At 39.5% G+C, this 21,789-nt stretch overlaps 1 protein-coding gene across 1 annotated transcript in view; it reads right to left on the bottom strand.

Moving 5' to 3' along the window:
• The window catches only part of map3k9 (mitogen-activated protein kinase kinase kinase 9), a 48,767-nt gene that overhangs the window by 14,884 nt on the left and 12,094 nt on the right, over positions 1-21,789 (bottom strand). Inside the window, exon 3 of the mRNA XM_015351262.2 lies at positions 6,638-6,818. Within this exon, the coding sequence (XP_015206748.1) occupies positions 6,638-6,818 (181 nt within the window). The remainder of the gene's footprint in view (positions 1-6,637; positions 6,819-21,789) is intronic.

Below are 21,789 nucleotides of genomic sequence, written 5' to 3' on the forward strand. Positions count from 1 at the left end.
TATACTGGAACAATCCAAGTACATTTCTCAAGGGTACAACAGCAGTGCCTAATCTGGAATTTGAACCCATAAGTGGAGTGCATACATAATGTGACAGGAGCATTGTCTGAAGGGCAAATCTAATGTTGTCAGAAAGTATTACAGACGTGAGCAGAAAACATTACAGGACTTAGTCACTGTGACAAGACCTTCTAATTGCTCCCCCAGCAAATAGGTTCCATTTAACTCTGTCAAACCAGCTCCCTCAATAGGTCAAGAACCTTATAGACATGCGAGTGTGACTGAGCTGAATGGATGATTTTTATTATTTCTAAAAAAACAAATGGAATATGACAGTATTACAATTTGGAAAACTTGGCAAATATGTGATACACCCACTCTGAAAGCAGAACTTCAGGTGTGAGAATGGTAACAACTGACTTCTGCTCACATGAGACACGACCTTTGGTGGACTTCAAGCTGGTGTCGGAGTCACAAGGGTGGGCAAGGGTCGATATTAGCACCCAAATGACAAGTCACTCAGAGAGCCCACTGAGGGGTTCACGTGCATTTAATCAGAAGAAAAAGGTATCCAGAATGATTCAATAAAACTCTCCATCTGCAGTTTTACAATATGAATTGAATTTGTAATTATGCAGTTTTCCCATGCTTAAAGCTAGTTACAGATATTTGCTGGCTCATCAAAACCCCCAGTGTTTTTCTCATTGAAATGCCAGTATCCTTTCTTTCATGCAACATATTTGACTCCCTCCTCTAGTGATACTGGCAACTAATAGTGCTGTCTGCTTAATGGACTAAAGCCAAACAGGCCTTGCAGTAATTCGAAAGATCCCAAAGGCGTTCAGCTAGGACTGTCTGTGATTGGCTGGGTAAGACATGCTGCTATCTGTGTGCATAGAGATCAGTGTGCACACACAAAGACGAGCTGCATGGGCAGAAGTTCTCCCAGTCTTGCATTGTACAGGGTAAAATCGTGCTCTACAAGAAGCATTTTGTAAAAAGTCAGCATATAGTCTTCTCAGCAGCATGAATACTAAAATTTTAATTATAATCAGGGCTCCAACAAACCTGTTTGCTGTGAAAATGCATGGACACATGGGATTTGCCATCTCAAAGAGATTTACAGCATACACAGTAAGGACTGATGCATCACTGCTGGTGTTGTCGAAGGGCTTTCAGACAGAGACTCTAACTTGTGTTATTTGTGAATGTGCTAGTAGAGTATCATTTCAGAGGATATTCTTGGAGAAAAGATAGACGACCAGGTGTGGAAACTAGGCAAAATCACAAAGCATTGATCCACAAAATAAAAAATGTTTGAGGTGAAAGATGGGGGACAACCAGTAGAATACAAAAGACCTGTCATAACAGAGTGTGCTGCACTATAATTTACTGGACTAAATATGGTCTTTATTAATTGTGGTGTTGAACATTTTTACTGATATTCTATGTGATTAATACTGGATTAGTACTTCTGCCCTTATTTCTTGTGCAATTAAGTGCTTATGGGACACTGTTTTGCTGACAGAGGTTTTCTTGGAGGAATGCGGTCCACACTAACGAGTAATGAGCTGCTCATTGCCAACTCACTGAACGAAACACAGGGAGACCGAAGCTCACAGGTCCATTTGCAACATGAAGACAGTGAGCTGTCAGACCTGCAATGGAATCTGAAAGTTCAAGGTACATAATCCTTTTAGTATTTTATTCTTCTAAAGACATAAAACTATTTTCATGTAGGGGAAGGCAAAGGTATATTTGTTTACTTCTCACATAAAAACATAAAAACCTTATAGCACACGGAACTCAGCAGAAATCACAGGTGAATTTCAAACTCAATACCCCACCACCACTGAAGGTGTGAGATGAAAGCTGAATGTGGTTGCACGTCCACACAATGCACTCAGCTGTCAGTCTTGAAACCCTTTTATACAGTAGTGCTACTCAGTCGCTTTTCAGATTGTACAGATTACTAATATGCTAAAACACCACAGGAACTAAAGTTGGAAAATAAGCCAGACCTCAAGACCTCAACCGTACATGACTTTCAGAAGATTAAGAGTGAAGTCCAAGTTAATGTGAAAAGCTTCTGGTGCTCACAGCAAACTCCCCATTATGGCAGTTTCTAATCCCAATGCAGTGCAGTGGGGTTTCATACCGCTTAATAATCCCACTTTGGGATGAACAATGATATTCCTATCACATAAAACAAATCTATTTATCATTGTTGACCACCCCCAACCAACTTATTATGAGGAGAAACCTCTCAACCCTGGCAGTACTCCAACACCCTTAGGGTCAGAAGGGTCTCACCTATACAATTACAGCCTTTATCTTTGTAATGAATTAAGGACTTTTTATATTATTTTTCTGTAATGAGTAAAAATAAAATTTCAAAGGAAATGATACTTCTGGGATTGATAAAACAGCCCACAGGCCAGGATTTGCAAAATATCTTAGGAAGATGAAGAAGGTCAAGTAGGTACAGTAGCTGCGTCAGCATGCATAGCTTGCAAAGGAACAAGTAAGGGTTATTTCATCTTAAAAAAAAAAGAAAAACAATGTTTCGGCTGTGGGTCCTTCTTCAGGTAAACACGTGTCTCTTTTCGTTTCAGAATGGAAAAAACCTTTACTTCTTTCTTTGCATCTTGGAAAGTTGCTTTGAAACCCATGAGAGATGCCATGTTGACAACACTGGGCATAGATTTTTCTTTAGCCATTGAGATAGACCATTTCTATTTGCTGCCGTTGAATTCTCAAATGACTCGTCACCTTTCACCAGGGAAAAGTGCCTGCAATTATTGCCCCAGTCCGTCTGCTACTAGCCTTGGAACAATCATTATCACAAAAGCCCCTTAATTCAGACTTGAACAGAAAACAGGTGACACTAACACTTTAACCTGACAAGCAGGCAATGTTCCCTTTGTTATTCTATTTTCAAAAATATACAGACCAACCATAATTTTAGAACTTCTCAAGTCCGCTCCACAGTTAATCTGCACTGAGATCAAACACTAGATTCTTTCTGCTTAGTCTACTCCACTATTCACTTGAAAAGCAAATGTTTTACCTCTCAAGAACTCCAAAATTCTAGTAGCTGCTGCCAATGCCATGCCACAGCAGTCTTCAGGCTGCATCATGGTATTTCAGAGCTACAAACCTACTCATACAAAAGCGATCTTCTGATCTTCTCCTCCTGGTCCTTCCAGATATATGGTTTTCATTGCACCCAAACTATTAATGACTTACCTGAATTATTAATAACTTAACGGGTCTTAATTCTAATTGCTTATTCTTAAGGAATTTGAGTTTCATTTAAACTGACACAGCTATAGCTTTTCAGGACCAGGAATGAAGATTGATGGCCTATTGAGTTTTGTGCATAAATAATTGCAATATAGTCTACAATATGGACTTACAATATAGGGCTACAGTTTTCTCTGGGGTTTTGTAAGAAAGTAACTACTTGTGCTCTGTATATTGGTGAGGATAGCCCTAAAAGCAAAGCGACAGTTCAAATGGAAAACTTATCACTTGTGTCTTTATAAGTCATAAGCTAACAGGTGTAAATGTAAAATTGTGCTTCATCGCCTGTGATATCCTGTAGATGTGATTGCATTGACATCTTACCATTGTACTCCATCAGCATCAACTGATGAATGTTTCATAATTTTTTAATATTTAAAATTCATACTTGCATCTACATATAGCGGCTGTTCACTAAAAACTTTTACATCCTGCAAATACCTGTTGGGAATTTTTGCTATGATCATGATTTAAACATGCAGTACTAAGTAAGAGCACTGGAGGACAAACACATTTCCAGTGCCCATGTTCATAGCTCTGACAGACCACAGAAACTGTTGGGTCTCGGGTCTGTTTCTCAATTAACACACTAAATAAGAATGCTTAGTGTGCTTGGCAAAGAGATGGTTCAGTTGCACGGCAACTAATATAGTTAAAAACCCTAGTGTGGAGACTAAGGACTTTTTAAATGTCTTAAAACTGTCTTTCATAAACTCAGTTTTTATGATGTGCAGTTCTTGAATTGAAAGTGAAAGAATTCATTGTTTATTTCATTATGTACTTGAATTAGTTGTATTTTATTATAACTTCTCTTGTTTTTAATTGTGGAGTGCTTGAGTTGTTTGTATGCAAGTTTTTTATCATTTACCTTCAGTGGAAAATGCCAACTCAGATTAACTGATGAAACTGCTGTCCCAGTGGAATAGCAGTGGACCTACTTAAGAGATTTAAATAAAGTCATTCTTCTAAACTGTGTAGAACAAACACAACACACAGTGTCTAGAAAACCAGTTGGCTATAAAAAAATGTAGGCATACCCTACATAATTCTTATCACATAGTACAACAAAAGAACCAGGATTGCTACCATGTTACTACGAGACCAATCAAACAGGTGCACGCTTTATTTATTATCATTCATAATTAAAGCCTCAACCGAATAAATGGCACAACTAACAATATAGGGCCTTTCCAAGGAACACAAAGCACTTCACATACTGTATAGCAGGGGATGCACTTCCATCACCAATGAAGTGCAGCCCCAGCTATGTGATGAGTGGTAGCCATTACGTGCCAACAGTCTAGCATAACAGGTGAAGAAAGGAGAAATGGCTTCACTAAATGAATTAGGTAGGTAGGTTAGGTCCACTTTTTAGGCCATAAAGGCCCATGGGGGAATGGGGGGGCAAGGGCCACCATTTTTCTCAACCATCCGACACTGGAGGTGGAGGTGACGTGGTCAGCATCACGCTCCGGCCAGCTTATTACCCCCAGAAGGATTAACCCCCAGTCCTCATTTGGAAAGTAGGCTGAGTGGACCTGGAAGCCGTCTGGAAGGAATTAGAGCAAGCTACATCGCTTGCCCCTACCTGGGATTGAACCCGGGATATTCTAGTCAGAAACTAGATGCCCTTGCCATCTGAGCTACCATCGCTCCCTAAATGAATTAAGGGGGGAAATTTAAGGAGATTGTACAAGTCCACTGTAGTGTTTAGCCTGGACACCAGAGTTAACGCATCTACTCTTTGATTAGTGTCATGGGATCTTTAATGACTTTAATGATCTTTAATGACCAAGAAGTAAGGACCTTGGATGAACATCTCATTCAACAAACTGCACAGAGTTCCCTTCCAGTTTAATACTGGGGCATTAAACTGGAAATTCTAGCTGAGGCAAGAACCCCCAACTGGTCCACCAACACGTCCCAGACATTAGCCAACATCAGTCACATACTTGTATTACTTTTAAAATCTATTACGTTTTATTCATGATGTGCTCAATAAGCAATCCAAAACCCTGTAAAAAGATATAAAAAGCAAAGTGGAACATACTACTGTCCTATACCTATACATCTATTTACATTTTTTTCTCTTTTTCCAGCTGATCTTTGGAATAAAGGATTATGCTGTTACTTTTTAGCTGAATACTGATAGAATGATCAGCTTGCTTGTATAAATCTTCAGCATTTCAGCAAAAAAAAACCTACAAGATGTTTGCATAAAATGAAGCCAAATCCCTCACTGATTCCTGCAAACACCCTGCAGCACTCTTTTATAGATGGATCAATAAACTGCTAGCAGATGGATGTGAAAGATGTGCCAAACAGAACAGACCAAGCAAAAAAATCTCAGATTAGCTCTCAAAGTATATTAATTGCACAATTCCGAGCAATAAGGAATCCGATTTATTTTTTACCAAAGCTGCTGTGGAACCTGAGCTTTGTCCTCCAGTGTCTAAACTTGCCTCTGCCTTTCCTGTTACATAATCCAGTATTCAACTCGTTCATCTTGACCATCTCTGGCCAGCGTCTGTATATTCTTCCAAACCTGCCTATTCAGACTGCATCTTCAGATACAACAATCTCTGTCTCTGCCTTACAGGCCTTAGAGCCTGCTTTCACCAGCACTGCATTGCTGCACTCTCCACTAGAGGGCATTAGATCACAAGCACCTGCAATCATTCATTGGCTGCAACCCAATTCCAGCGAATTGTAAAATAGCTCTACATAACACTACACATGTTTACCATGAGCCTTTATACATAATCGTTTTATTACCTGCAAAAAGTTTTTCTAAAATTTATAACATATAAAAACTGAATTATGTCATATTATGTAAAAAGGTGTCCGCCTAATACAATATATACTATACGTAATCTACCCAAGCTTAAAATAATTATTTACTGTATATATAAAACATCTCAAATTAAATGAATAGACTTACTTTCTTAGCTTTAAAAAATCTGTCTTTTAAAATATTGTTCATGTCTCAAACCGTGTTTTAACAAAGCGGCTATACAGAATGTGAAATTCTTACAGAATGTTCACGTGCTCGGGTTATATCCATCCAGACACATGGTTTTGTGCATATGTATTTGCCTTACGTGCTCTGCGTTGTGTATTTATCTTCACCCAACATTTCCAATTAAAGACAGGAAGAAAGCATGCTGTAAACACTGGACCGTCAGCAGGGAGAGCAAGCAGAGCTGTCACACAACCTCAACGTTTCTCGAGGCCACACGTTCAGACGAGAAGCCAAGGTGTTGAAGGACTGGGTTGTGTCATGCACTCGGCTGGTCTCCCGAACCCCCCCCCCCATTTCTGTGTAGCCCACCTCCACACATCGCTGCCCTTGGAGAAGGTGGACGACCGGATGACCTCCGGTGCCATCCAGGCGTAGGTGCCCGCCGCGCTCATCTTGGTGGTGCGGTGCCACTCCCGCGCCAGGCCGAAGTCGGTGATCTTGAGGGTCTTGTTGCCCAGGTCTGCGTTCTCCACCTTCTCCAGGATCAGAACTGCAGGCCGGTGGGGTGGGGTGGGGTGGGGGTTAATGGAGAGGGGGGATCCAGATGGCATCAGTAGGAGGGATTGGAAGAGAATGAGAAGAGGTGAAGGGTGAGGAGGGTGATGGTGGTGGGCACGGTGTCATGGATTTGACATTTGTAAGGGTTCCCGGGGGAGGGAGATTTTGAGGGGGTGTTGGTTAAAATGGGAATTCAAGACGCAGTTGTGGGGAACAAAAATTAAAAGAGTCAGGAGATATGGAGGGGCACAGGTAGAAAATAACAGCGTGATTATAAAACACCGAAAGGCGATATGGTTCACATAAAAAGCAACAGGAGAGTGACATGTAATAAACAACAAAAAAAGATGAGCAGAGAGGATGGAAGGGCAATGAAATTAAAAAATCAAGGTTGGGTGAAATAGCAGAGACAAAACGATACATTTTGGGTAACAACGTGGAGCGAGGTTTGGAACAAAGATTGACAATGGGGAGAAAGGTGTTGAGTGTCGAGCAGAAGGACACCAGATAATTCACAACAGAGGGAAGACGGACAAAGAGAATTAGGAGAGGCAGGTAGGCGTCATAGAAAGAAAGAGAGGGAGAGACAGAGAGAGAGACCCGTGTTAATGAAGCTGGTCTGTTGCGTACTTTTTTATTAGTCGTTCCCCATTGAAATCCATGTGCCTGGAATATTTTGGCTTAAATATAATAGCATAAGCTCCATTCACTGTTACGTTCATGACTGCTTACTTTGATTTCTTCACCTAGTAAAATTATTTCCCCCATATCATCCATTCATCCTTCTTCTACCCAATTCTTCCAGTTTAGGGTTGGTTGGGAGCCAGAACCTATCCCATCAAGCAATGGGATACACCCTGGATGAGACACCAGTCCATCACGGGACACACAGAGACAGGCACACGCACACACTCACATCCAGGCCAAGTATCCCAGAAGCCAAATAACCCACCGGTATACCGTTGGGTTGTGGGAAGAAACCAGAGGAAATCCGTATGAGCATGGGGAGAACATACAAACACTACACACACAGCACCCCAAGTCCAGAATTGGGCCCAGGGCCCCAGCACTGCGAGGCAGTAACTCTAACCACTGTGCCACCCTTCCCCATAGCAGTCTATAAAAAGATTCTGCTCCTGTCTTGCAAATGATATTTTAAAAAATTGCTGAGCTTTTTGTTTCTTTAAATATTTTGAAAAGCACTGCACAGAAGCTGCACTACCATTGCACAGAAAAGACTGAAAAGCTGCATGGCTTCACTCATTTTAATAACTGGCAGGTATCTTGCAGAGACAGCTTTTGATCAATCAGTTTCTAAGACTCAGGTGAGTTAATAGTAGCAGTGAACTCTGACACTCAGTTAAACTTCAGTTAAACTTGCAGAGAAACAAATCTGACATACTGTATAGTCACAGGGTGTGATGCAAGAATTTGTGACCATCCTGCAGGAAATCACTGTCTACACTATGATGTGGGGGATGCAAAATTGAAAATAAAAATTATTTAGTTGCTGTAATATCAAAAAGTTCTTACTTTTTCATATGAAAAGGGTTAAAATGTAATCTTATTCTTTGAAATACATGCTATGGAATTTATTAAACTGCAAATATTACTAGGAGACTTGTCTTCATCGTAGAAGAACTAGAACAGATTGGAACAGAGTTATCACAAGGACAATGTTCACTTTTTCGACTGGATTTATTGACAGGAAGGTTAAATGACACCAGAAAACTTTCACTTGTTAATCAATCACCAGAGGGAAGAGGAATCCGCTCACCTGCTGAAAGAGGAAAGGGATGCTTCACATAACAGTGACGTTATATACTGGTCCTAATCATGTATAAATCTGTTTTTGTTCTGTTTTGACTTAATAACTTCAAAAAAGCACCCAAAGAGTAGAAAAATCTTCCCTATTTTTCAGATCCTTCTAGTTACAGAAATTGCTACAGGCAGCTCTGACAGAGAGACAAAGTTACTCGAACACCACAAGGAAAAGAATTAACAGGTTTTTCCATCTTGACAAAGATGTTTACAAAAGCTGCAGCCATTGTGTGTAAAAGCCAGCTTGATCATGAATAACCCTCCATGACATAATGCAGATTTCACATGGTGCTAATTCATTTCAGTCTATGAGGAATCTTAATTATAAATGTGGATTGCCACAAATAACTGAACAGATTCTCCACAAATTATATTAACAGGATAGGAGACACATCTTGCTTGTTTGTTAAATAAAGCGTATTGGGAGAAACCACCCAGCCATTATCGAACTAATTTTCTAACTAATTTCTAATCTAATTTTCCAACTGCTTTATCTGACGTGGGGTGTTGGGGTTAGCTCGAGCCTATCTTGGCAAGCAAAGCAGGGTACACCCTTGAAGAGATGCAAGTTCATCACAGCCACATTCAATTCAATTTTATTCTATATAGCGCCTTTCACAACAAGGTTGCACCAAAGCGCTTAACAATGCAAGTGACCATACATTTTGTGAACACAGAACAGAAAAGACCGGAAGACAATGAAGGAGAGGAAGGAGAAATAAAACCTCTAGGGGTCCACATACTGTACACACACTCTCAACAGGGCCAATTTTCCCAGAAGCCATTTAAACTACCATTATATCTTTGGACTGGGGGAGGAAACTGGAGGACCTGGAGAAAACCCATGTGAAAACAGCGAGAACACCCACACAGATAGCACCCCAGGTCCAGAACTGAACAGGGCCACAAAACAGGGAGCTAACTAACGATAACTGACCATTGTGCAACCCACCCAGAGAAGCCAACATATTTAATATAAATGTGAGTTATGTTGATATGCAACAAGCACAGTCTTCCCCAGTCTGACAATACTTATGAAAGATGATTCTAATTAAATAACAGGGTTTCAAAAAGGAGACAGTTACTGTACCTATTCACGGAAATAGAAATGTTAAAACGTTGAACAAACAAAATGTGCTCACCCGCGACACTTCTGTACTCAAGTCATTCCAACGGTTCTAACCTCTAACATAATTCTGTTGATTCAATATTAATAATACTTGCAGATTTTTCATTATATACATTATGTTAAACCGAATTACAGCAGTCATACATACGTTGCATGATATATAAGGAATTTCATGATATCTAAGGAATTTCTGAACCTTCTTAGGTCTCCTCAGCCATTCTATTTTCATGTGGCTAGTTCAGTGAAATGAGGCATAGCATATAATTAAAAGCCATTCAGTAAGGACACAGAGTGAACTACATTAAAATGCAAGATGTCTAAGGCAACGATTACAATTGTGGAAAAGGAAGAAGCCAATTAATTATGTGAAAACTAGAAAAGAGCAAAGAGAACAAAAATCAACCAAGAATCAAGAAGACAAGACAATTACAGGTATGCTGATCTTACTATCACATCTAAATGTTTCTGGGCAGATAAAGTCAAGCAATGGTATTGGGTTATATAGTTTCTCTGGGTGCGGTCTATCTCAGATAATGTTATTATTGTTAAGAGGGTATAGTCCCATTAAAAAAACATGAATCTTGCATCCATATTCAGTTCAGTAAACTACGTTTTGCATACTGGCTTTATACTGCCTTCATATGTTACTACTAAGTGACACCTGAGGGCTCTTGATGCTATCACTCTGTGGTACTATGTGGGTGTGGCTGGTGCTTTAGTCAGTCATGTGAGAGGGAGAGACTCCAGGTCACCTGACTTCTGTCTAATACAACTTAAAACATTTGGATGTCCATTGTCATACTCAGACTTGCAGAGTTCCCTCTCTTAAGATTGACCAGGACCAAAATGGAGGAAAAACTAGAATATCAAAACTCAAAATTGAGGTACCGTGTTTTATTTTTATTTGTGTGTTTGCATATTCTCTTCTAGGTCACAATGTTGACAGTGATATAAAAACATCTGTTTAGTTAACGAAAACTATAAAGAGGCCACGATAATCCTCTTGTTTACAAAATAAATGTATAAAAATGGGAACTAAACCAAAAAAAAAAAGATTTTACAAAAATATTTTGTACTGTCATTTTTTAGGATTTAAAATAACTACGTAACACATCTTGACTTTCTGTTCAGAGGCTAATTCTGCTCAAATCTGTGCATCGTTTCACAATGTCTATCAAAGTTGAAATCCACTGCAATACCCCACAAAAATCCACAGTGAACATATTATGACATTTACTTGTAAGTGTTAGGGGCTTATTATTATTATAAAATAAGGAAGCATCACCTCAATATAATAATCAGTTCCTGACACCAGGATGCTATGCAAGGAAATTCTAAAATTAACAATAATTATACCCCCTGTAGTCTTGGGAATACCAAGTGGTTCTCAGAACATATATTCTTGGTTTCTCTGGCACACTTAAATAAACATTTCTTACAATAAATTGCACATGAAGTTTGCACTACTGTATAGATAAATCTCACAAATCCTTGAGTCCAGAGTCCTGCCTTCAACAGACACACACAAAAAAAACAGAATTCTCCTTGCAATCGAGACACAAAACACCTTAAAAGGGCTCTGAGGGAACTATCAAACAAGGATCTTGTCCAAAACTAAAGCACTTTCTTACACAGGTCCTAAATTAATGCTAAATTAATGGACATTTGTTCCCTTCTCCAAAATAGTGCAATCTTAAACAACATGATGTCCTTAAGCCTGTGGATTTCACAATTAGGAAATTAGTGTTTCCCCTCGTATAAGACATCAAGTCTTTCTTAAGAGCATGATAATCTGAGCACTGGAAGAGTATCTGGACAAATTTTGGTTTCTTAGTTGTAGGAGGTGTTCCATCACAGTCTAATCACTTCCACACTAATCTTCTATCCTCTTGCTTCCAGGAAAATTCCCTCTCCTCCAGGTTGTTGTGGGTCCTAACTATCCCAACTTGAAGCATGCTTGATGTCGACTTGAAGTCCCATCCTTACGAAAACTGGCTTAAGAACCACACTTATGTGTTGAATACTGATGTTCTATGATGACTTATTTGATGATTCAACCATAAATCATTACAGCCTAATAGAGTTAACAATTAGTACCATTCGTTTGCTCACCTGGATCTTTGTCATTGTCTTTTACTTCAAGTGAGCTGATCAAATAAAGTCTAATCTGCACCAAAGTTCACTGAGTGTCGGTGCTAAAAGTTTTTCTTTGTTGTTGACCCTACTTTTCTGGCCTTCTGGTGGAAGCCTGGGAAGACCATATGACAAGTACTGTATATACTGTAGCTGCGTCAGCATGCGTAGGCTGCAAAGGAACATGTACAGTAACAGGTATATTCCATGCTGAAAAGAGAAGAAAGGAAACACAACGTTTCGGCTGTGGAGCCTTCTTCACACCTGAAGAAGGTGTGTCTTTCCTTTCTTTTCTTTTCAGCATGGAATAAGACCATATGACTGTCACTTACTGTGCTATTTCAAAGTGGCAGTAGACTCAAAGCATTCAGCATAAAAGTAGCTGTGGATGAACTCGACATGAGAATTCCCTGTAGAAAGCAGCAAAGCTTTGGTGGGATTAAGTTATTTGTACTTCCCATCTTGATAACCTTACTTTGAAAGTCTAGAACAATTTATATATTTTTTCCTAAATTCCTAAATTTAAACAGCAGTCAACTGGGCCTGGAGACAAGAAAACAGGGAAAAGGAGCAGGTGATTAAACAAGACCTTGTAATTGTAAGTTCCTTAACTGTTAAATCACGAAGACTGCCATATTAAAGAATACATATGCAACAGTGATTAGGCTATTCCTAGTGTGGTCTTTAAATCAGAACTCTCAGGTCTGTAAGAGTATGTTTTGATTCCAGTGCCCTGTTGCATCATGCTTTCAAAGATTCAATGTTATCTCCATTGGATGGTCTAGTTTTGATGTTCTGAAAGTAAAACCCCAAACTAGATGAGGAATAGTAGTAAAGATACCTGCACGTTACATATGTTTAAAACATATGTGTGGGGGGCTGTTTAACAAATTAGTTGATTTGAAATGTATTGAGGATTTATGTAATAAAAACTATCGTCATGTTTGAAAAAGAAGCATAAATATAATTGAATACGATCATTATATAGCACTGAAACTAACTGCAAATTCCCTGAGGTAACTTACTTTAGGTCACCTGTTTATTTATAGCGAGAATCATTCCCTTTAAAAAAAAATAATATTAATATTATATGAATAATAATAATAATAATAATAATACAAAATGGAATAAGGAATGTTTACAAATAAATGCAGAAAATATACTACTGAAACACTTTCCATAAAGCTCCAGATACATTTTACCTAAAAGTTAGACATTTTAACAAACTGATTTTCACACATTAACATTGAGCAGAAACGTGTGGGGGGAAAAATATCCTCTTGAGACTCAATGGCTCTTCAGGCAAAGGCCTATCCTGATTTCAACAGCTTTAAGCAAAACAGAGTAGAGTAACTGCTTTACTATTTTCCATCATGAGTGCTGCTGGATATCACAATCAATAATACTAACATTCCACACAACCATACATAAAGGGAAATGTAAGCAAGTCAGAATGCACTTTTAAATGTTATGTTCACTGTTATGTTCACACTTACAACTGTTATTATTTCAGTACTGTAATAATATACAATTACACCATCACAATATTATCATGACAGTCTGATGTAGAATATTTAATAATAAATAATTATAATAAAACTCAATTCAACCAAAGAACCTTGCAAAATATAATGTAACACAGAACTTTGCTTACCTTAATTCTATTATTGGCTTGTTTTTCACATCATTAGAACACTTTTCAGTCGTGACTATAAGGGTAACACTGCAAACACTAGCTGAAACGACTCCAGACAACTTTCACATCAGAGAAGATGAGGCAATGATGAACATCACTGCATATAGAATGGCCAATGGTGTAAATATTTCAAAATCAAATTGGGCAAAGATGGTACAGAATGTATGTGCTGTGGCAGACGATTACAAGTAACAGAGAAAGATGGCAGAGACAGATGAGGCAAGCCAGATAGAGCCGTAAATCCTCCCAGCTAGTAAAGGATGATTTTGTAATGGTTAATAGAGACAATGCAATTCAGTAGCTAGTATCTTCCAGATAGGAAAAAGTTTTTAAAATAAACTTTACTACACATCACTCTTCATGGATGGGGTGCTTGTCTATTAAAGACAGAACCCACTAACACCCAGAGGATATGGAAGTGAGCTGGCTGAAGCAAAAGGCTACAACTGCAATGTCCACACTGGGGATCTAGGCACACAACTCTTTGGTTATAGGTCCAAAGCTCTAAACACTGTTCTAAGATAAGATCACTTTATTGGCCATATACAATTGCTTGTATTAGGAATTTGTCTTTTCGCATTTGTCTTTCTGCTGTGATGTACTCCTGTACTATTCCAAAATAGCAACATTGTCACCAACGTCAGTTTCTTTCGAAAGCTGCTGTTCCAATGTAATAAATGAAAATGTTAAAAACAGCAGAGTTAAATGAGCAAAAACAAGACTGAATCAACCACTCAAAGTGCACTTGATTTAATGAAGAATTAATTAGTAGAATTAAATAGTAAAAAAGATTAAACAGTATTAAGAACACAATTTAACTCCTACAATTACTGACATCTTACTGACATTATAGTGTAGCGAAATATTTTTTGTCTAGACAACCATGAATTCAAATGAAGATGAGTGGTATGATCTGTTTTGTAGTGTGCACATTACATCTAATTGAAGCAATTTTGTGTTTAGATTTGTGCTTGTACATTACTTTGCTAAGTGTTATTTCAGATAAACCATTATAACAGCTGGATAAGAGGTAAGTACAATAATGAGATGTGATCAATGATCCTGAACATTCAGTAATTTTTTTATTTAATTTTTAATGGACTTGGAAGCAAGATAGAAAATACTTCAAGGGCTAGATGAAGAATAGTCACAACAGAGAGACTCTGTTGACTCAAATCAGGGCTTTCAATCCAGATGTTAATTATTGAATTACAGGTTCAGATCAGGATCTGGGTAGGGAACCACTGACCTAAGATAATGTGGAAAGCCTGCAAAAAAGCAGTTCAGCCACAACCATACACATATCTGATGTTAATGAGCTGTTATCCACGTTGTGTCACAGTACAGTGCAGAGCGACCCTAATAAGCGTATAAACACAGCTTGATGCTGAACTGCATATACCTAGACATAAATTAACAACCTGTAGCTAATTTAAATGGGTCTTATATAACACATCACCATTCATACACCCTCAAACATGAGGGTTGCTTTCCTACACCATTCTGAGCTGGAGGAAAATTGGGAATAGGGGAATGAAGTTGTGCAAAATCCCCTCTTAGAACTAAAAAACATACAGTATATATATATAATGCTAGTTTAATAATTCAATAAAAAACTGATATGTCCAAAAACATGTATCTCTGTACATTATATAAGATATACAGCATATATACCATGTATATATTTTCCATAACATACAGTATACTGTATACAGGGTTGCGAGGCAGACTATCCCAGCAAGCAACAGGCATAAGTCAGAGTACACCCTGGACACAGACATGTACTGTATATAACATAATATACATAAAATGTACACAGTGTTAGATTTCACAATATACCAAAATGAAGCAACCCCAATGTTTTATTTAATTGACTTACTGACTGGGAAAAAATGAATAAAGTATTCAAAATACAATAGAATACAGTAAAAATAAAAATAAAACACAAAGCATGCTTTAATTTTTTACATAATCATTAAGATAAGTCAATAATAAATATATTCACTCACTTAATCATGCACTGTATAAAACTGGCCCTGGTATGAGGGTGTGCATGTTTGAGTCTGGGTGTGTCCTGTGATGGACTAGTGTCCTGTCCAGGGTGTATCCCGCCTTGCACCCATTGCTTGTCAGGATAGGCTCTGGCTTCCCCATGACCCTGTAGTTCCAAGAAGCTAACTAACCTACAAGCTTGGCTTTGAATTCTGGAAGGAAACTGGGGCAGCAGGATGAAACCCACAGGGAGACCATACACTCCACGCAGATAGCACCACAGGAACTGAGCCCAGGACTCCAGCTTTGCAAGGAAGCAATGCTACCTATTGTGCCAGCATGTTGCCCAATTCAAGAAAAGCCTTACTAAATTCTGTAATACCTTATGAGAAAACCATTCCTGTTCAGGGTGCCACTGACATGATTTATATCCTTATGGTCCCTAACCCCTATTCATAACTTATGTCCTAATAATCCCTACCCTGATGCTAAATGGGGGCTACCTGTAAGTCCTCTTACAAGGAAAACAATCCTAGTTACGACTTTACCCATTATTTCGCCAGAATCTAAAGAGTAAGATATTTGCCCCCAGATATAGGCACGATACATTCATTACTACCCACCTGAGCAGAAAACACTGTTTACTCCCACCTCCCCAATGTCTGTCGGATTTCCAACACTCCTCCCTTTCTTGCAGCCGCACTGCCTGCCTATTAAAACCACAATGTTTGCGCCATCTGCCCCAGTATATCTGCAAGGAGGGGCCAGCGTCCGGGACACGGGCATTTTCTATGGGTTTTACTGCTGAAAACTTGACCCAGACAAGCCGGAACGTTCCAGTAGGCCCGACGCTGTGCACAGTGGTGTTGCAGTAATTCATCTTGATGCAGCAGTGCCCCACCACTTTTATGCAAAACATTTGAACTCTTGGAAACCATTAATTTCAGTGTAAGCGAACCAAGGTGGTGCAGAACTTTCCAAAACACTCGCAAGTATAAGCGCTCAAGTTAACTTGAGCTCCATGCCCAATCATTTTTGGTCAGACTTAACTAGGTTAAGTGTGCCACAGGTGATCACACTCCTTTTAAAACTGGTTATTTTTTTTGCTTTTCAACCTAATAAAAAAAGTCTATTCAAAAACTGTATACTGCACTGTGTAGCTGGTCCAAAAATGCTGCTCAATATTTGCCTCTTTTAAAGTTTATTACCACATCAGGAAACCGTTTTCCAATAAACAGCATTAAACAAATAGCAGTAGAGCACTGGCTCTTTAAGGTGTTGCTACCCACCCCCACAAATTCCCCATGGTGAAACTACTATTTCTTCCACACACACACAATGAAAGACAGTGAAAGGGGGGAACTCTCTTCACCTACAGTACAATGCATTGCATGTAAGTAGGAGAAAATGCTCAGGGTCCATCCAACCATTTTCTAACCACTTTGTCCAATTCAGGGTTGCGAGGGAGTCGAAGCCTATCCCAGCAAGCAACATGCACAGGGCAGATTACAACCTGGAGAGGACACCAGTCCATCATAGGGCAGACACAACCACACACACTCACATCAGGGCCAATGTTCCCAGAAGCCCATTAACCTACCAGCATGCCTTTGGACTGTGGGAGAAAACGAGCATCTGGAGAACACCCATGTGAACCTGGGGAGGACATGCAAACTCCACACAGATAGTACTCCAGGTCTGAAGTTGAACCCAGGGCCCCAGTGTTGTGAGACAGCAATGCTACCCACTGTGCCACGGTTTTGGTTGCTAATGTACTCAAATCATTGAAACCTAAAAAAGAACCATCACAAGCCAGAAGAAGACAATGAGACTAAAAAGCAGTTGACTTCAGACTCTACAATGTTATCTCTGAGTCTCCACTATTTTTCACAATGATGCTGATCACTCAAGCAAAGTTTATTTCACCATAGAGCATATCGAGACAAAATAACTTTCACCAAGCGCTTTACATTAAAACCAATCATACACACCGAACAGTCATGGTAATTTAATTCAAAAGAATGAAGAACAGAAATTCGAAAGTACTTCTTACAAAATACCCAGAACTGATGCCACAGAGGCTCAGGAGTTTATGCAGTATTTCATATCCTGAGACAAAATTGCGTGCAAAGAGTAAGTTTAAAAAGTGATATTTCCCAGGTGAGCATCGTCTTAAAAGAAGGAAGCTCACTGACCCTTTCTATAATATTGTCATATTAAACATGCACAGCAACAAATGCTGTTATTCTGAACCCTGATACTGATTTTCCACTTATGTCAATTCTTCCCATGTTTCAATAAATGTCTTGGGATTAAAATATTTGCATATTGGGCCCTTAAAAGTGGTGACAAACTTCACTCGACCTAATCCGATGAGCACGTGCCCGCCATGTAAATTTGTGTATCAAGTCTACTGAATATGTGAGTCTCTGAATTATCACCAGCATTCATTTACCATACATTCGCACACAAAACCAAAAACAGAACGTAAAAGGAGATACCATTTACTTATTCAGCAAACTGACCGCTGACTAAATCAATGGCAACACAAACAGATAACAACCTCATAAAAATAAGCCATAAAAAGCAGAAATATTCCCAGTAATTCCAGATATAGGTTGCGGCGCAGTGTCACTGTGGCTAAGGTTGCCGGTTCAAATCCCGCGGCCGGCAGAGGAATCCTATTCTGTTGGGCCCCTGAGCAAGGCCCTTAACCCAAACTGCTCCTGGGACACCATATAAATGACTGACCCTGCGCTCTGACCCCAAGCTTCTCTTTCCTCATCTGTGCGTCTCATAGAGGGCAAGCTGGGGTAAGCGAAAAGACAAATTCCTGTCATACATTAAATGGCAGCTGCTTCAGACCTCTCTGCAACCATTCTCTGTGCTTATTTCCATTGGAGCACAAAAAAGACAGAAAATTGGACTACATTGCCAAACAGTCTTTCCTGAGGTGACAGAGAACCCCAGGACAGAAAGGGGGCAACCTCTTTCATTTTGCAGTTTCTTCTTGATTCATACCAGCATTCTGGTTATGCAGAAGCTTCCGTTCTGCCTCAGTTCAAGGAGCAATCCTGGAATGAAGGGAAATGGATCGATGGCAGGATCTGAATAAGGCAAAACGTCTAGGATACAGTAAGTGAACCTCTACTAATAAGTGACCACTAGCTTGATCCAGTGGGAAGAGCACTGAGGGCTTATTGCAGGCAGGAGAGACAGCTAGTTAAAGTGAGCAGTGTCACCTACAGTATGCAAGAATGAAACCTATTGCTGACAGTGTCGGGAAGCAGGACAAGTGGATTAACACTTCAGTAAGAGTACAAGGGTGCCTGGGGGGAGGGGTGTCAAGGGATAGTAAAGGCTGAGCGTTGCTAGAGTGCAAGTGCTTGCGAGACACAATCACTGCCAAGTCCCGTTGGACGACCGCACAAGTCAAGGGCTAGCGAGCACGGAGCACTGAGCAAGTAGAAACTGCAGTTCTAGATTAAATTAAGGTACAGTACATGATGGTACCTGCCCCCCCCCCCAAAAAAAAAAAAAAAACAAACACTGTATGAGTATTCTGCTTGCCAAAAAAAAAATGGAATGTCATGATAGAGATACCTCTCTTTTGAACTACAGTATGTTAGAATTCTAAACGGCAGCTCTACTGAACTGTATACCAGGACTGGCAAATCCGTCCTATACACAAGCAGAGAGAAGGAGAAAGAGCTGTAGTTGCCTTGTTTTGTGGCATGTTGCCCACAGGATGGGGTCCCACACACACTTCAAGGACAGGAGCACAGGGGAGCGTGACTGGGCCCTGCTGCCTGCAGAGCAGGTGATGTAAGCAGGGACAACGTGCTAAGCACTAAGCGTGGGCCAATGCCTGCTGGCTTCTTCAGCAGGGGCTAAAATCCTTCTAATAGGCTTGGGGTTTAAGAGGTGAAGCAGGGCAAATGCAATGAAAGACAGGATTACCAGCCCCCCTCACACACAGGCCACTTGGCAATTTGGCTGAGCACTGAGCCAAACAACACAGCCCATAACCTGGGGCTGACACAGCTAGCTCACAGGAAGTGGAATCCTGGGAAATTACTTCAAATAAACATGTGGCTGCATAATCAGGATTACTTTCTCTAGGACAGCAGGCAGAAGCTCACTTTAAAAATTGTATTCATATCATCTCAAAATATTTACATTGATTGGGTTCAAAATACTTTTTGTTTCTGCCGTGACTTCCACTGTTGTATCTGCTAAATGACAGAGAACATAACTAAAAACATCTCCAGTTCACATTTTTCTTTTGTTTTCTTTTTGCTTTCTCCAACACCACTTGGGCTTTATTTTTCCATGATTTAAAGTAAATGCAGATAACTACCGAAATACAGAGTTGAAATGCACGACTTTCCCTTGATTCTACTACCATGAGTCAGCTTTAATAAAAAACACACTGCTCTCACTCCTCACAAGCAGGTGCTCTCACTGGGTTCCTGGATTCTGCTGGAGACAAAGGTCATATACAGTCTCAATAGGTTTTACTGGAACTTTCATGCACGGAAACAAGTGCTACTTAATGTTGTAGAGATCACTTTTCTGAAAAAACCAACACACCCGTATAAAAGAATATTTAATATTATTCAAGAACATTTGTTGATCAGGCCTACATAACCATCACAAACTGATTCCAGCGCCATTGGCCAAAACATGTTAATGTCCTTTTTCAATACTTTAGCATGGGTTTAATTGAATATAAACCAGACATTTAATACTGTAAAATAATAATTTTATCTCTGCATTCATCTCATCCAACAGTACCTAAATAAGGAACTCTGCAGGAGTTCCCCTGTGCTTCTGTTGAAGATTGCAGTCTAATATCACACACCATATGCCTGTTCAACTACCAGAAGACCTTATTTACCGTCTGATGTCTCTGCCTCTGAAGCCTGAGAACAAATGAGGAGGACAACAACACAGGCCAGGTTTGCTGAATGACCTTCTTTCTTTCTAATGGGGAGTGTACATCAGTGCAGGTGTCTATGTGCCAGAGAGTTTCTCTGTGTCTCATTAGCAGCTCCAGACGCCCATGACCAAACTCAGTCACAGCGCACTCACAGTCCAATTATGAAGACAACACTCAGAATGATCAGAATCTATCACTTAGCAATGTCTCACATCTCATTATTCCTGCCACTCTATATTAGAGATCAAGGTAAAATACGTGCAGCACATTTTGCACTCTGGGGCTCATCTAGAAATAATACATTTTTAAATTCTGTTGATGACACATCTCTACAGAATAATGTAAAGCACTGCTTATACTTCAGTTGACCCTTTCAATGGCCAAACTTTAACTTGAGACAAACAGATTTGAAAACAAGTACTGTAGGTGGAGGTTCCCAAAAAACAGATTTCAGTTTAGCTGTATTACTTAATGAACTTTGGTGTTTTGCTATAGCTGTTTAATAACAAAGTGTGAATCATATTGTTTTTTCATTTGCATTAAACAGTTGAAGTGCATTTCACTCTTGTTTCATGATTTCCGATTTGATTTTCGTGTGTCCTTCATGAAAACTATTGATTTTTTCTGATTTTTCAGAGTTGTGGGTAATGATCCCAGTTATTTTCTTAATAATCACTCATGTGGGAAAAGCACTCAAAGGCATGCTGCTTGGAAAACTAAGCCAGTGAGCACCTATTATTATTAAATTATAATAATAATCAGCACGCATTTTCTAAATACTGATATCATAAATGGTCTTGCTTCTATAGAACAAATGAAATTACAATCACTTCTCTGTCTCATCACAGTTTCTTCCTTGCACTGTTTTAAAGGTGTTATTTTGCTTTGTTTATTTTTCCCGGCCCTGCTGCAACTCCCTGAAGAAAGACAGGATGAGTTTCAAGTGTCACTTGGTGGAGAATTTCTGACTTCTCCAGTCTTTTTTAAAGGTGCCAAGTTCCAATCCTCCCTCTGTTTCAGGGACGCCCCAAAGATCCACTTCAAGGATCACTGGCCCACTGAATTCATGAGCATCTTTATGTTACTGACTTCAAAGCTTAGACAAAACATTCCATTTGCACAGCAAGGAACAAAAAATGTGTATCCTCTGCTTTTTAACCCCATTTGTCTCAGCTCAATTTATTCTTCACACCGTGTTAAGACTTACCTTGTCCCAGAGTTGCACTAATCTAGTATTTGATTATTAAGAT

The sequence above is a fragment of the Lepisosteus oculatus genome, chromosome 8, assembly GCF_040954835.1.
Source record: "Lepisosteus oculatus isolate fLepOcu1 chromosome 8, fLepOcu1.hap2, whole genome shotgun sequence".
NCBI lineage: Eukaryota > Metazoa > Chordata > Actinopteri > Semionotiformes > Lepisosteidae > Lepisosteus > Lepisosteus oculatus.